The sequence below is a fragment of the Pinus tabuliformis genome, chromosome 9 (assembly GCF_031772625.1).
Source record: "Pinus tabuliformis cultivar Carrire ecotype Pingquan chromosome 9, CPIR1, whole genome shotgun sequence".
Taxonomy (NCBI): domain Eukaryota; kingdom Viridiplantae; phylum Streptophyta; class Pinopsida; order Pinales; family Pinaceae; genus Pinus; species Pinus tabuliformis.
The window spans coordinates 881,101,914-881,117,671 of record NC_142307.1 but is presented as its reverse complement, the minus strand read 5'-3'; the positions used below and the strand labels follow the sequence as shown (position 1 = coordinate 881,117,671).

The following is a 15,758-nucleotide window of genomic DNA, read 5'->3' as shown; positions in this document are numbered from 1 at the left end:
AATAGGAGTTTCGGATAAGATACAACAGATACAAGTTAGAGAATCAATGAAACCATGTGAAAAGACCCAACAGGTACAATGACTCCATGAAAACACTTCACATGGAGTCATTGTACCTGTTGGGTCTTTTCACATGGTTTCATTGATTCTGGACCGAAGTATACGCTGGGTGGGCAATGCGCTTAGAATCATGGAATCTGGACCGAAATTTTTAAACATGGTCTATGAGGCCATTGACAATTGATTACGCATAGGATATCTCTGCGGAATGGATTAGAATTTTGGTGAGCATTATATGTATTGGCATGTCCTTCGACTACGCATGGGACAACTGTGCAGAATAGGTTAGAATTTTGGGGAGCATTAATATTAGCACGTCCAACTGTGTGTGACAATCCTAAGGAATTCAATAGAAGAGTGTCTTGCTTGCTTCAGTACTGTCCAGATGGGGCAAAGTATGAAGCTATTCTACATAATTATAGTTATCTTGATCCTCATTACTATTCATGCACATATTTGCCACGCACAGCACACTTGCCGCGCCAACGTTACCTCCATAACAGGCAGTAAGTTTGAGAGCAATCTGAATGCAGTCTTGGATAATCTTGTTCGACACACCAACCACACTGGGTTTAACACTTCTGTTTATGGCCAAAGTCCCGACCAAGTATATGGCCTCCTCCAATGCAGGGGAGACACAACAATCGAACAATGCTACAATTGTTCGCAACAAGCAAATACTACCCTTCGACAAGACTGTGGGAATTCCACCGGCGGTTTAATTTGGCTTGATTACTGCTTCTTGCGTTATGAAAACTACAGTTTCATCGGACAACTAGATACTGTCGATGGATGGTATCTTTACAATGTAAATAATGTTTCCAGCCCTGATGCCTTTATGACGGCTCTGGGGAACCTATTCACCAATTTATCAGGTCAGGCAGCATCTAGCTCTAAATTTTTTGCTTCAGGAACAATTACAGACTCGTTGTCTGGAACGATTTATGGCCTGGTCCAGTGCTGGAGAGATATATCGAGTGACGACTGCACAACATGTCTCTCAAATACAATCAATTATATTTTCACAGTTTATACGGGAAGGCAAGGGGCTAGGGGTCTGAGTGGAAGCTGCATGGTTCGTTATGAAATGTATTCCTTCTTTAATTCGACTGGGCTTCCAGCACCCTCTCCAGAAGCGCCACCTGACGCACAGCCGAAGAATACGGAGATCTATCCATCACAAGATTGCAACATTACATATAATTTTTCAGAAACCAGTGCGTTTCAGACCAATCTGAATACAGTCTTGGTTAGTCTTTATCATAACACATCCGAGACCGGATTTAACACTTCTGAGTATGGCGAAAGTCCTGACCGGATATACGGCCTTCTTCAATGCAGAGGAGACACAACAGTGGACCAATGCGGGGTGTGTGCAACGAACGCATTAGCTGCCGCTCGACAATATTGTGGGTATGCGGCCGGCGGTAGTATTTGGTTCGAGTCCTGCTTCATACGTTATGAAAACTTTAGTTTCATCGGACATCTCAGCACTTTCAAAATTTCAATTTCCAGGCCACAGAATCAACTTTTTGTGCCCTTTATTGAAGTCTTTAACACGGCTCTTCGTAGCCTATTTGACAATTTGACTGTTGAAGCAGTGCATGGATCTGCAAGCTGGAATAGATATGCTTCCGGTACAACTAATGACTCCTTGTCTCGAAAGATTTATGGTCTGGTGCAGTGCTGGAGAGATTTATCTACCACCGACTGCAAAACTTGTCTCTCATATACAATTAATTATACATTGGCACATTCTGCTGGAAGGCAAGGTGCTCAGGGCTCCACTAGAAACTGCATGGTTCGTTATGAAATATATCGTTTCTTTAATTCGACTACGCCGCCTCCCGCACTCCCAGCAGGGGAGCCAGCACCGAAGCTTAATAATACCCAGATACACAGCTCTCCAAAGAAAGTAGCCTTAATTCTAGGTGTTGTTGACGGTTCGGTTCTCTGGTTAATCGTATGCTTGTTCGCAAGTGGGAAAAGGTTGAAGTCTGCCATGAAACGAAGGGGATACGAAGGTATTGCATTAATTGTTGATATGAACTTGTAAAATAGCCATTCTTTGAATCACAACATGACTAGCACATACTCATCTAAACGGGCGTCTGATCAGGATTCATAAGCACATAAGGCCTAAAGTTAGATGTGCATATGCGCAGACCCCAGTTTAGACGGGTATGTGCTATGGCCATTGATTGGCGCACACAAATAGAATTGTTGGATTTTGCTTCCCCGGAAGTAAAAATATGATACGCTAAATCATCACGGTGTCATACGATAGACAAGCAGGCTAGAACAGCCTGCTCCTTTGGACTGTGGTTGACAACAAAATTTTCACATATATTCTTCAAGGGACCTACGAAACGATTGCTTAAACCAAGTTATAGATCATATAATTTTTTGACCCACTATTTTCTGATGTAACACTGTGTTTCTTGGTAGGTGGCCTGGAAGTGGAGCAAGACGCACGAATTAGCGAGGACGGACAACTAATAATGTTTACGATGGAAACATTGCTAGCGGCTACCGAAAATTTCCATGATGATAACAAGCTGGGCGAAGGCGGATTCGGCCCTGTGTACAAGGTAATATAGGCCACGAACCTTTCTACTTGTTTTTAGGATTTAATAATTATAGTCACCATTGGGCTGTTCTCAGGAAACCCCTGACCGTTGGATGTAGATTTTCAGCTTGAAAAGAAATATATAGTACAAAGAAAATTGAGGTGCAATACTTTCACAAAATTCTCATACAGATCATTTGTCTGAAATGTCTCAGGGAACTACTCCAGACGGAAAAGAGATAGCTGTGAAGAAGTTGTCATTAAATTCCGCACAAGGAAAGAAAGAATTTCTGAATGAAGTTAAGCTTGTAGCCAAAATTCAACACCGAAATCTGGTGAAGCTACTCGGCTACTGTGTAGAGGGATCGAAAACGGTGCTTGTTTACGAGTACCTACCGAATAAGAGTCTTGATAAAATCCTATTCCGTGAGTCACTTCCGTTTTATTATGTTTGTGATCGTTTCACCGTACTTAGTTCTGTCATGTTAATTGGTTAGTACTGTCATGTTTATAGATCCAAACCATCGCAAACAGCTCGATTGGCACAAGCGTTACAACATTATACTGGGAGTAGCTCGTGGGCTTCTCTATCTTCACCAGGATTCTGTACTGCGGATTATCCATCGCGATATTAAAGCAAGCAATATTTTGCTGGACGAGAAATTGAATCCTAAGATAGCAGATTTTGGCTTAGCAAAGCATTTCCCTGACAATGAAAGTCACGTCAGCACAAGACTTGCTGGAACTTTGTAAGATTTTAACGCAATTATCTCTCTCCATAATATCAAAAGCTACTAATAATCAGGGATGAATATGCTTCACTCTACGAATAATCAACTTTCTGGGTTACCCTATTACGTTCTAGGATTAGGCCGAGATAACTAATCGTTACTCAATTCCTAAATATTTCACCACCGTATAACGTTTGACATTGTAATTTGGATATGTAGCGGGTATATGGCACCAGAGTACGCTATGCAGGGACAATTATCTGTAAAAGCTGATGTCTATAGCTTTGGTGTGCTTCTCCTGGAAGTTATAACAGGAAGAAATAACACGAATTATAGTTTGTCACCTGAAATGCAGATTCTCCTAGGATGGGTAAGATAATATTTCCGTTGCATTTATTTCGGACTAAGCCAGTCCATGTTATCCACTTCATTTGTACTCAGTGCTGATCTATTTTGATATGAATTCCCAACCTATTAACTTCTGCGCTAGTTTACCATTAAACTGAAGTAAAGCTAGCTTATGTTAAGTATCTCTCCGTCATGTATATATCTTATTAAAATGACAACTCCTCGTGATTTTGCAGGCATGGAGATCCTATGAACAAGGAAATGTTGTGCAGATGATTGATCCGGTTATAATCGAAACATGTGATAAGGAGCAAGCATCGAGATGTATTCATGTTGGTCTTTTGTGTACTCAAGCCGAGGCATCACTTCGCCCACCAATCTCTGAAGCCATTCAGATGCTTTCATCTGATTCGATCATCTTACCAAGTCCCACAAAGCCTGTATTTGTGAGTTCTATTACCACGCCCACCGGTTCTAGCTCTGGATTGTCACGTGCTTCTGCTTCCACAACATCTGCATCATCATCTCTGACTCCTGTAGCTCCTGCATCTAACGTCTATGCTTCTATTACCGAACTGGTACCTAGGTAATGCTAATTCCAGAGTTCGTGTTGTTAGGTGAATGTATAATCTGCTGCTCCATCTTTTCTGAATTTTGTTGCAAGATGGGACAAAGCATATACAAATTGAAAAAAAGGCCCTGTAAATACCCAAATTAGAGCATTTAAGGCATAGTAAATTTTCAAGTTAATCAACACCTTTACTCAAAAAAAAAAGTCATATAAAGGCATATAAAAAGGCCATTTAAGAAAGACAAAAAAAAGTATACTTCATTTTTCTAAGGGGAAAAACGTATACAATGGAAAAAACGTATACAATGGAAAAATACAGTATGATGGACACGGCCTCTTTGTATGTATTCAAAATTTTATATTCTCTTAATATAATTCATGATGATTTTCTCTCTGAAAATGTTAAAAAAATATTTTAGCTTTTCAATTATTAATACCTTGTGGTACAGCGTTGGTGTTGTTAAATGAATGTATATATGTTAAAAAAATATTTTATCTTTTCAATTATTATTCCCTTGTCTCTCTCAAGGTAGTTTTTTTTTTTTTTTTTCCAAAAGGTGGAAAAACCTATCAAACTCAGTTTGTCAAACCAACAGTGAGGACAGCCATCTCTGGCTGCTATCCGCAAATGTCAGTTGACACATCACTGTTATTAAGGAAAACCACGCCACCTGAAATAACCCGCTGGTGGTCCGTAAGGGATTTGTCTAAAAGTAGGTTTTTTATTATGGATTTGTTTTTAAAAAGTAGGGTTGAGTAATATAGGAGTAGGTATTTTTATTATGGTTTTGTTGTAAAAAGTAGGATTAAGTAATATAATTTTTAATTTTGAAAAAAAAGATTTATTTTTCAATATTATTAAAAAATTATTTTTCAAATATTTAATTGGATATGTAACTTGAAATTTTTATGGCATTATTATGTGATTATCTCACATATTTTATACAATATAGTTATAATATTTATGTATAATTTATAAATATTTGTGGAGTGATTTTTTATTTTTAATATTGCAATAAAATTATTAGAAATTAAAAATATTGAAAATAACATATATTTAGCTAAACAATATATTTACCTTAAGATACTTCCTACATAATTTGGTCAAGTCTTCTCATAAAAAAAGGATGGTAATAATATGTAAATACAAATACTTAGTAGGAGTTACTTCCCACCCTTATTTATGATGGTAATAAGATGTGAATGCATATATTTACTAGGAGTTACTTCCCACCCTTATTTATGTTTTCATAAGGATTTAATTGATTCACTTCATATCTCAATTTATTAGTTCATGCCAAAACAAATTATACAATCGCATTTTCCTATGGACCACTATTAATTTAGAATTGACCAATATATGTTATATATTTTAATGCAATATTCCTATAAAATAATTTCTACTGGCAGGGAATTGAAATTTCCACACTTAAAATTGGCATCATTATAAAGTGTGAGAAAGCAGCCTCTAACCAAAATTAATTTTATCACCTAATTTCATAAGAAGGAAAAATAACATGTTTATAACACAACATATATTTCACAATATGAATATACCTAACTGAATATACCACCCTTCCAACTAAGAAAGTCTATCCAACTTCCTAGCCGAAGGAACCTCCATACGTTCCCTAGCTCTCCGAGGCCAACTCGAACCATAGTCATAGTGTGTCCAAAATAGATCCAACACCCTCCAACCAAAAACTAATCTATTTTGAAATCTCCTTCCTCCTCCTCTCGATTCATTCCTCCTCTCTATTCACTCCTCTCGATGTGCTCCTCCTCTCGATTCACTCCTCCTCTCCATTCACTCCTCCTCTCCTTCCTACTTCCAACTCCAAAATAGCATAAGACCAAAGAAGCATCCCCTTATCCATCTTCTCCGCTCACCTTATGCCCCCCCCCCCCCCCCCCCCCAAAAAAAAAAAATGAAATCCCTCTTAATTGTGATCCACTTCACCAACTTGATAACCACCCCCTTGACCGTCCCTAATTACTTATCCTCAAATAAATTCAAGGAGACAACTTGTTATTCTGAAGATAAATAATTAACAAAATAATAAATAAAATAATACAATAATAAAATAATAATATTTAATATTGTCAATAAACAAGAATCTAATATATTTAATATTGTCAATAAACAAGAATCTAATATATTTAATATTAATAATCATATTTAAATATTACTTAATAATTATACGCCAAATTTCAAAGTTAATTAGTCACTAATGAATATTAGTCATTAATCAAACTTAAGGCTAACTATAAACTTGATCAATAATCAAGTTTAACCATTTATCTAATAATCTAACATATCAACCATTAAAATACTAATGTATGTGTGTGATATGTAGGTATATAACTAGCATACACCTACTTCATATGCATGCTAATAATAGTTATTGGAAGCAAGCACGAAAGTCAATCACTCAGCAGGTACGTGAATAAAATAATGTAAGACAATAGGATCAGATAAGGGCATTACATACACCCCTCCTTCAGAAAACTTCATCCTGAAGTTAAATTCAAAGGATATAAGTAGTGAGGAAATAGTATGACAATAAGAAATAACAAAACAAGGAGAAGGATATAATAGTCAAATTAAGCAAGTTAAGAGATGATGCCACTTTCCATCTAGAGTCTCTAACTAACCTATAACCTCCTATCCTACTAAAAATACTTCCACTCCCATCCATTCCATCATCTACTACAATATCTTATGGCATTGACTATATCGATCTAACCAACAACAAAATCAAGATGGTGGAAGCGTCGAATATATCGAAAAAACTTCCCTAGTAATCAAATCCAAGATTCCATCACATGTCTAGAGGAGTGTGTCCATTATTGTCCTCCCATGATTCTAGGCTTGGAGATTACACAGTGGGATGCTAGTGATGGACACACTCCTATAGACATGTGATGGCTCTTTGGAGTTTCTTGTTGGTGAACTTAGGTCAATATAGTAGATGCTATTGTAATCTTAGTTTTATTGGTGGTTAAATCAGTATAGTTCATGCCATAGGTTATTGTGGTAAAGGATGGATAGGATGGAGCAGAAGTAGGTCAGGGAGGATAGGAGATTATAGGTTAGTTGGAGACTCTAGATGGTAAGTGACATCCTTTGTTGAATTACTTAATTTGAGTGTTATATCTTTCTCTTTGTTTTTTTATGCCTTATTGCCATACTACTTCCTAACTACTCGTATCCTTTTGACATTAAATTTAGGTCAAACTTTTATGAAGGAGGGTTGTATGTAATGCCCCTATATGATCCTATTGTCTTACATTGTTTTATCAACCTACCTATTGAGTGATTGAATTTTTTGCTTGACTCCAATAAGTATTATTAGTATACATATGAATTATGTGTACTCTAGTCCTTTCATATAGTCCTTTCTAATCTACAAGTAACAACTATATATATATATATATATATATATATATATATATATATATATATATATATATATACATATATATATATATATATATATATATATATATATATATAGAGGTGATTATAATCATCATGTTGTTAGGTTTGGTATCCACATACCATTTTTTTCTTTCAATTAATTTCAACATGCTGGAAGTAAATGTTACATAAGAGAAATCATGCATTGGATAAGTCATACTGTTACACAATATTTTGTCATACCTCCTGCACTTCCCTGTGACATACCTTGAAGTGCCTGAAACATGACCATTATACAATATACTCATCCATGTATACAACTCAGATCCCTCCTAAGACTTTGTTTGGAAAATGCCTTGAGCTTTCCGTGAAGAAATAGCTCTTAAAACCGTAAAATGAGGATCATCACTCTTTTGAAGCTTAAAACAATGATGGTCATGTGTTGCACTGTACTTGACCAATGATGGCATTACTTTGTTCCCTTGCATACCCGTGATGATCCTAAAATGGTAATTTTCCCAAAGAAGATGAGAAGTTTTGTGATCTAGAAGCTTCTAGAGTGGAGAGATGGAGGTTTTTTTGCATAGATGAGGCTGAATTCTCCCAACTTGGCTCTTTTTCTTATCCCTATGAGCTGCCTCCTTGAGATGAGGGCCTAATCCTATCTTTAGAGAAGTCCTAACTCCCTCTCCTAGCCTATAAATTCATCATCTCCTATTCCCAAATGGTTGGTCTATGTCTATTTGCACTCGTATGCTAAGCTTGTGCCTAGATGCTATTCATTAGACTTCGAGAAGGAGTGCTTGGAGAGTTCTTAGCTTGGCCTTGGATTACCACTCAAGGAGAACCTTTCAACATCAAGGCTTTGGTTGTAATATTCCCTTTATTTCTTAATAATATACAACTGTTGGTTCATCTTCTCAAAATATATATGTTCATGTATTATTTAGCTTGACATTACTTGATGAGTTAAGTAGGTTGTTATTGGATTTTCTATTGGTTTTGGTATGCTTTGTTGTCTCTTGATCACTTTTGCAGGTACATAAGCACTGAGAGAAGCAGGAACAAGTCCGTGACACAAGCGGTTCGAGGCCCTCAACAAAGTAAATCATAATAGCATCAAAACGAGGTAAGTCGTCTCCTTCGTTTTTCTTTTCAATTATAACTTAGGAAGATGTCTAATTGATTGTCACTTTAGTTTCTAGACCCACTCATTGGGTCAAAGGGATCGTCTATGTCCGCAGAGAGGATTAACCTTGTCAACGAAATGGTGACTCCACTGGGGAAACTATGATCATTTCCGTCCATTTCTTCACCTTGTCTATTGACGAGTTTGATCAACCATTCATTCTTAGACTTTATTGCTTATCTGTAGTCAGTCTCACTTTCTGGTAGATGCTTGAAGGTTGTTGATTTGATCTGTTCTTGAAGATTTTTTGTTTTTTCTTTGTTTTTCTCGCCCATCGCGTTTTTAGCCATGACAATCGCGATGATATCACGGGTTTGTTGATTACAGTAGCAATGATCGTTGTTTTTCTCTTAACACGCGCGATGATTGTAGAATTTAAAGAAATTTAGGGTTTGTCTTGTGGTTTTCAGTTCTTTTTCCCTTCTCCCAATGATTTACCAGTGTGATCTTAGTTGAATCTTTTATTTTCCGATTGCAATCCCCTTTTAACATGGTTTGAGTATGTTTGAAGTTTCATTATCCTTTTAGGGTTTCTAGGTCTTCTAGGTCATCCTTAATCCGCTCGTTGGTCTTCTCATCAGAGATCAATTACCGGTGTTAAAGAGTTTTTTGTGTGTTCAGACATCCTCTGCAGATCACTTTTGGTTCTTGGGTCTTAAGTTTTTTTCATTAGTGTTAGATTGAGTAGATGTTGTGAAAGTCGCTTAAGTTCTGTTTGACAAAGAATAGATTACAAATTGATTATCTCATTTAAATCGAAAGGAAGTGTTTACTTTGAGTTTTGTGTTTCGAAAAGTGAAGGTGAAAGTGTTTATCTTTTTGTAGTTTTCGAAGAATTTTTTGTTGCATTCAAATCATCAATGTGAAAGAGATTTTAATGTTTGTTGGCTTGCTTGCATTCTCTTTTACTTTTTGCACTAGATTACATTGATTGCACTAAAGTGAAAATAAAAATTCATCATTATATTGTAAAGTAGTTTTGCTTTAAGGTTTGTTTTGGCATTACATTTGCTTATGATATGAAAGATTAGATTTCATGTTTTTTCATTCAGCATTTGAAGATTGTCATGGGTGCACTTTTACATTGGTTTGATGCATGATTTGAGTGATCTTCTTCCCTACATAGATAACTTTCGTTGAATTGAAGGATTTCACTTCATCATATAGTTACATTTTAGGAATAGATAACATCGTTAAGGCCTTCAAATCGAAACATAGTTCCAATATCAACTTTAAAATCTATCAGTTAATCTAAGGAGAATTTGAAACATTAACATTCATACTTATGGTGTCTATAAAACTTAGCAGTTGTCGTTCTCTTCGGCATTAGACAACGCTAGCACAAACTTGTGCTCCCCATACCGTCGCGTATATAAAGGGAGACCCCCATAGCTTGAAAACCTTTATCCATAGGAAGCTAAGTCTATTGCCTTGTAAACATAATACACCGAACACATCATTCGGGAGATTTCCTGCACGCACCTCAAGTCCTTGGTAAATGTATTTGCTGAGGTGTATATTATAGTTCACGGTTACTTGGTACTCTTTTTACATAGATTCACCTGAGTAGTCATTTCGATCTTTTCTAACTCTTTAAATTTGAAAAGATCATCAAGCAACTTGTCCTTTCAAGCTCACTAAACCATCGAAAGCAATTAGAGTGACCTTTTCATCATTTGCTTGACTATTAAAATATGAAAAGGAAAAGTTTTTTTTTTTTATAAAATAACTGCCCATGATAAACATGTTGAACCCAAGCAATTGCTTCTTGGACCAATATTGAGTAATTCCTTGTTAATTTCAAGATTGTTAAAATCCCTCAATGAATCTCCTTTCCTTTTTTTATTTTGATAGGAAGTTATTATGGCTGAACCATTGATTTCATCTCATAGTTCCCCTTCATTTTCTAATACTGAAGGGTCCTCCCAAGGAGTTCATCTGGAGCTTCCTCAGTCAGTTGAAGATCAATGTTTTGGACTTGGGATTATTCCAAGTATCCATCGGATTCATGGTCACCTCAAGAATCTGATCCTGATACCTCTGATAATCCTATTCAGACCCCTGAGAGTCCACAGACTCCTGAGAGTCTGCAGAGGCTTGTTACCTATTTGTCGAATATTTTATTCGATTATGTTGTGATATCTCCTTAGCGTCCTTACAATCCTTACAGTTGGTCTGGTATTCCTTTGGAGTTATCACCTCGCACATCTCAGTTTCCTCATCACCAGTTGTTTCCATCTATAGAGTGAGAAGGTGAAATCCCAACATCTTCTCCGGGTGATTCAGAAGTTTCCGCTACCCATGCTCCTCATATTCATGATGAGAAAGGATATGAATATCCTCCAGAAGGCTTTCCTTATATACGAAGAGTCCCATCTCTCACTTTCCCTGCTACTAGTGGACCCATGTTGCCACTTGGTTAGACAACCTTAGCTTAGTTAGTTTCAGGTAATCCTAGTGCTTCGTCATTGTATCAAAATCCGATTTGGTCTTCAAATGCTATGCCTACATCCGGTCTATTCATTCAAAACACAACCTCTCGAACTTCTATACAAACTACTGTCACATTAGTTCCTGTTCAACCTACGATTTCGTCGCAGCCTGGCTCATCATTTCAGCTGAATCTTCCGGTACAACTGACTATTTTAGGCCAGGTTTCGGTTAGTTCTTCTACTCCTCCATCAAGTGGACAAAATGTGCCACTGCCTGAGGGGAAGGATCCGAATACTCCTCTTGTGTGAGGAGAAACCAATGTGAGTGGATTACAAACTCACATGGTTCGAGCTAATCAACCTTATTATGGTAGTTTTCCTAACCCTGTTGGTCCATTTAGGTTAGGAAACATCCCATATCAATAGCCTTATATGGCTCAGATTCCACTCCAATATTCTTATGTACCATATGGTTCAGAAGCCTTGGTTAATCCGTCTTACATTCCTCAATCAGGAGCTTATGTTCAATCCTTTATTCCTGGTGGATATGGTTAGATTCAATTCAGGAATTATTAATACCCACAGGGTATATCTCAAGGAACTGTCTAACATCCCTTGCAGCAGCAAGGACAACCTTTGCAGCTGTAAGGGTAGCCCTTGCAGCAGTAAGGGAAACCTTTGCAACACTAAGGGCAGACATTGCAGCAGTAAGGGAAATTGTTACAGTAGCAAGGGCAACCTTTTCCGCAGTCTCAACAGCCTTTGCAATTGCAAACTCAATTTTTTCAGCAGTCTATTGAACCTTGTACTCGCAAGGCCAACCTTTGCAGCAGCAAGGTCAACCTTTACAACAGAAAAGTAAGACTTTGTAGCAACAAGGTCAACCTTCTAAGAAACAAGCTTTATATGCATATCAACAAGGTCAGCCTCTGCAAGCCCAAGGTCAACCCCTGCAGCAGCAGGGTCAATCTCCTTATGTCCAGGGTCAATAGGTTCAACAACCTTATAACATATGTCGCATACAATGATTATCACCGACCTATGGTGGGTCAATATCAAACCTACCTTAGACCAAATCCACCTTATGGTCAAGGTAACCCTCAGTGGGGACAAAATTAGGTCCTGTATGGACAAAATCCTCCACTATGGGGGGAGAATCCTTACCAGCAAGGATGGAACCCGCAGTTTGGGCCTCCTCAAAGACCCTATATGTTGTTTAACAAGCAATTTCCTTTCTTGGCTACGTTGGAGTTTCCCGAGGTTTCGACGCTCACGAATGATCCCATTCTTCATTCGCCTTATTTGTTGTAGCTCTGATACCACTTGTTGTAGCTCTGATGCCACTTGTTATAGATCTAACCCAAAAGTATATACCTAGGGCTCTAACCCATTTCTACTTCAAAGAAGCTTTCGTGGAAGTCTGAGACACATAACTAATCACACCATCCACAGGTGGCACATCAGGAGACTTTGATGTTGTTAGATCCGAAGATGGTCTCAAAGAATCAAGCAACATCTCATACAACGTGCTAGAGTGCGAATATACTAAGTCTAGATATTAGGCACGGGTGATAGCTTGCTCTTCAGTAACACATCCACCCATAGCTATATCCTTAGCAATCTTGTTAAAAAATGATTTTGTGAACCATTTAGTCAACAACTCATCAGCAATCTCGAATTTGATGAGGCAACACTGACGTCTCTATTCATGGATATGATCAGAAATTTGGGTCGTGGTGTATTGCTTAAGGGATGTCAGAAAATGAGTGTCAGTTTCATACCGAACCGACAATTGGAAGTGGGTGAGGAAGGCCATAGACAGAGAGTTGAAGTCAGCATTGGTACCTCGAGGTAATTGGATATACCATTTTGCGACAGCACCTATGAGGGTTCTCTGAAAGAGACGAAGACAGATCGAATCGTCAACATATGAATTGGAGGGGCACCATAGGTGATATGTCATCACATGAGCTTGCGGATACTCTTTAGATTTTCCTTCGAATTTCAGACAATCTCTTGGAATTTTAGTTGGAACTGGACGCCAATAATGTTATATATCTAGGGGGGTAATATGGGGTACCAAGGGAGGTACCCAAGGTAATAATGTAATAATGGGATGGGCCATAGTAATAAATAAGGTGGTTAACCCATGTCATGTAAGGGACCACAAGTAGTTAATAATAATGTAATGAGCCCATGGTATTAGTTGATGGTATGAGGGAACCATTGTAATGACCCATGGTGTTGTATGTATGAGGCCTATATAGAGGCTAGAGACTCCATGTCAAGGAGTGAAGGAGTGAAGGATTATGGTATGAAACTGACACTCATTTTCTGACATCCCTTAAGCAAGACACCACGAACCAAATTTCTGATCATATCCATGAATAGAGACGTCAGTGTTGCCTCATCAAATTCGAGATTGCTGATGAGTCGTTGACTAAATGGTTCACAAATCATTTTTTAACAAGATTTCTAAGGATATAGCTATGGGTGGATGTGTTACTAAAGAGCAAGCTATCACCCGTGCCTAATATCTAGACTTAGTATATTCGCACTCTAGCACGTTGTATGAGATGTTGCTTGATTCTTTGAGACCATCTTCGGATCTAACAACATCAAAGTCTCCTGATGTGCCACCTGTGGATGGTGTGATTAGTTATGTGTCTCAAACTTCCACGAAAGCTTCTTCGAAGTAGAAATTTGTTTCAAGCACTGGTTCTAATAATCCTTCGAAGAATTCATCTAGTCTTGGTAAAACCTCTAAGGTAAATGTTGTTCAATCAACCGCAGCAGATAAGGCCTCCAAAGGTAAGAAAAAGGGAAAAGGTAAAGATAAAGCCAATGCCCCAAAACAAGACCCACCCAAATCATCTTCTCATGATGCTTTTAAAAGAAAGACAAAATATCCTTGCCTCATTTGTGAGGAAGATCATTACACCAAGGATTGTCCCTGGTGCTCTGAAGTTAATCGCTTGTTGAAAGGGACTATGGCTGTCTTAAAAGAACCTTTTCCATCTCAGCAAACACAGTTGGTAGACCAAAAAAAATCCTCTACCTCCTCTGGTTCCCAAGTTTTCATGATGCAAGGTTCATTGCCCATTTCAATTTCTATTCGAATAAAGGACTATCAAACCACACATATGCATACGATGGAGAAAGAAGTGTAGGAATTTACAGGGTAAGTTCCTCAGAAAGAATACCAAAAGGACACCGCTCACAACCAGATCACAGATCAATACACCAGTATTTTTGACGTGGTTAAAACCCTAAAAGTGCAAGGAGGGAAACAGTCCACGGCCTGTCCCAACGTGGGTACTACAGGCAATTTATTAATCAAAGAATGAAAATTTACATAAGCTTCTCTCATGCATGGATTACCCGAACAATGACCCTCCATGCGCTTTAAATAGAACTCATGGACCAATCGGGTGTCAAGCCACGGATCAAGTGTCGGTAATACCGAGGTGAGAGTGAACCGTCGGATCACTACATATCGTGACCGTCGGATTGTAAGTTACAAAATGTACAACGGTAAAGAAACACACTTTACCTAACTCTAACCTAACTCTATACTAGACCAAGTTGAACTTAACTATATCCTATGTGTCGGAATATCCTAACATCCCCCCTTAAGAACAACTTGGGATAGGATTGAAGGATTTACAAATATGACACAATAGGAGAAGGAAGGAGGCACTAGAGCCTATCCCCCCTTAGTGACAACTTCCTGAACTCCAAGCATATATCGAAGTTTAGTGAACTTCGCCTCTGTGAGAGCCTTTGTGAAGATGTCTGCAACCTGATCATCTGTTGGACAATATTGCACTTCAAGAACATGGTCATGAATGAGCTTTCTGATGAAGTGCATGTGTAGTTCAATGTGTTTGCTGCGCTGATGCTGGACTGGATCTTTGCATAGCTGAATGGCACTTTGATTATCACACCAAAGTGTGGTTGGATGCTGCTGCTCAAAGCCAAACTCTGATAGGATCTGACGAAGCCACAAGGCTTCCTTACTAGCTTCCACGGCACCACGATACTCTGCTTCTGCTGACGAAAGAGAAATGGCAGCCTGTTTCTTACAAGCCCATGTAATAGGTCCTGAACCAAGAGTGAAGACATAATCGGCAGTAGACTTCCGATCATCAGGGTCACCAGCCCAATCAGAATCAGTGAAACCAACTAACAGAGGAGCTGCTTTGGCACTGTAATGAATCCCAAACTGTACTGTACCTCGAACATAACGAAGTATTCTTTTAGCTGCTTTCCAATGACTTTCACGGGGGTTTTGCATAAAACGAGCAACAAGGCCAACAACAAAGGAAAGATCAGGACGAGTATGGGTTAAATACAAGAGTTTTCCGACAAGTTGACGGTATAAGGTAGCATCAACTTCAGGAGAAGTACAAGAGACTGAAAGTTTGACTCCAGACT

The 15,758-nt window shown here is 38.2% G+C and overlaps 1 protein-coding gene across 1 annotated transcript; it reads left to right on the top strand.

Moving 5' to 3' along the window:
- The first annotated feature begins 445 nt into the window (after positions 1 to 445).
- On the top strand, positions 446 to 4,320 carry LOC149151597 (cysteine-rich receptor-like protein kinase 15). Its single transcript, XM_089443206.1, has 6 exons — positions 446 to 2,084; positions 2,509 to 2,651; positions 2,845 to 3,055; positions 3,144 to 3,378; positions 3,580 to 3,730; positions 3,945 to 4,320. Exons 1-6 carry the CDS (start codon positions 446 to 448, stop codon positions 4,296 to 4,298), a joined length of 2,733 nt encoding a protein of 910 aa, XP_089299332.1. The 3' UTR covers positions 4,299 to 4,320.
- The last annotated feature ends 11,438 nt before the right edge of the window (positions 4,321 to 15,758 follow it).

What these genes read in the sequence shown, in the direction of transcription:
- LOC149151597 (XM_089443206.1), top strand. Translation starts at nt 446, where the DNA reads ATGGGGCAAAGTATGAAGCTATTCTACATAATTATAGTTATCTTGATC. An exon ending in GAAACGAAGGGGATACGAAG is followed by an intron (nt 2,085 to 2,508) that starts GTATTGCATTAA and finishes GTTTCTTGGTAG; the next exon opens with GTGGCCTGGAAGTGGAGCAA. An exon ending in ACAAGACTTGCTGGAACTTT is followed by an intron (nt 3,379 to 3,579) that starts GTAAGATTTTAA and finishes TTGGATATGTAG; the next exon opens with CGGGTATATGGCACCAGAGT.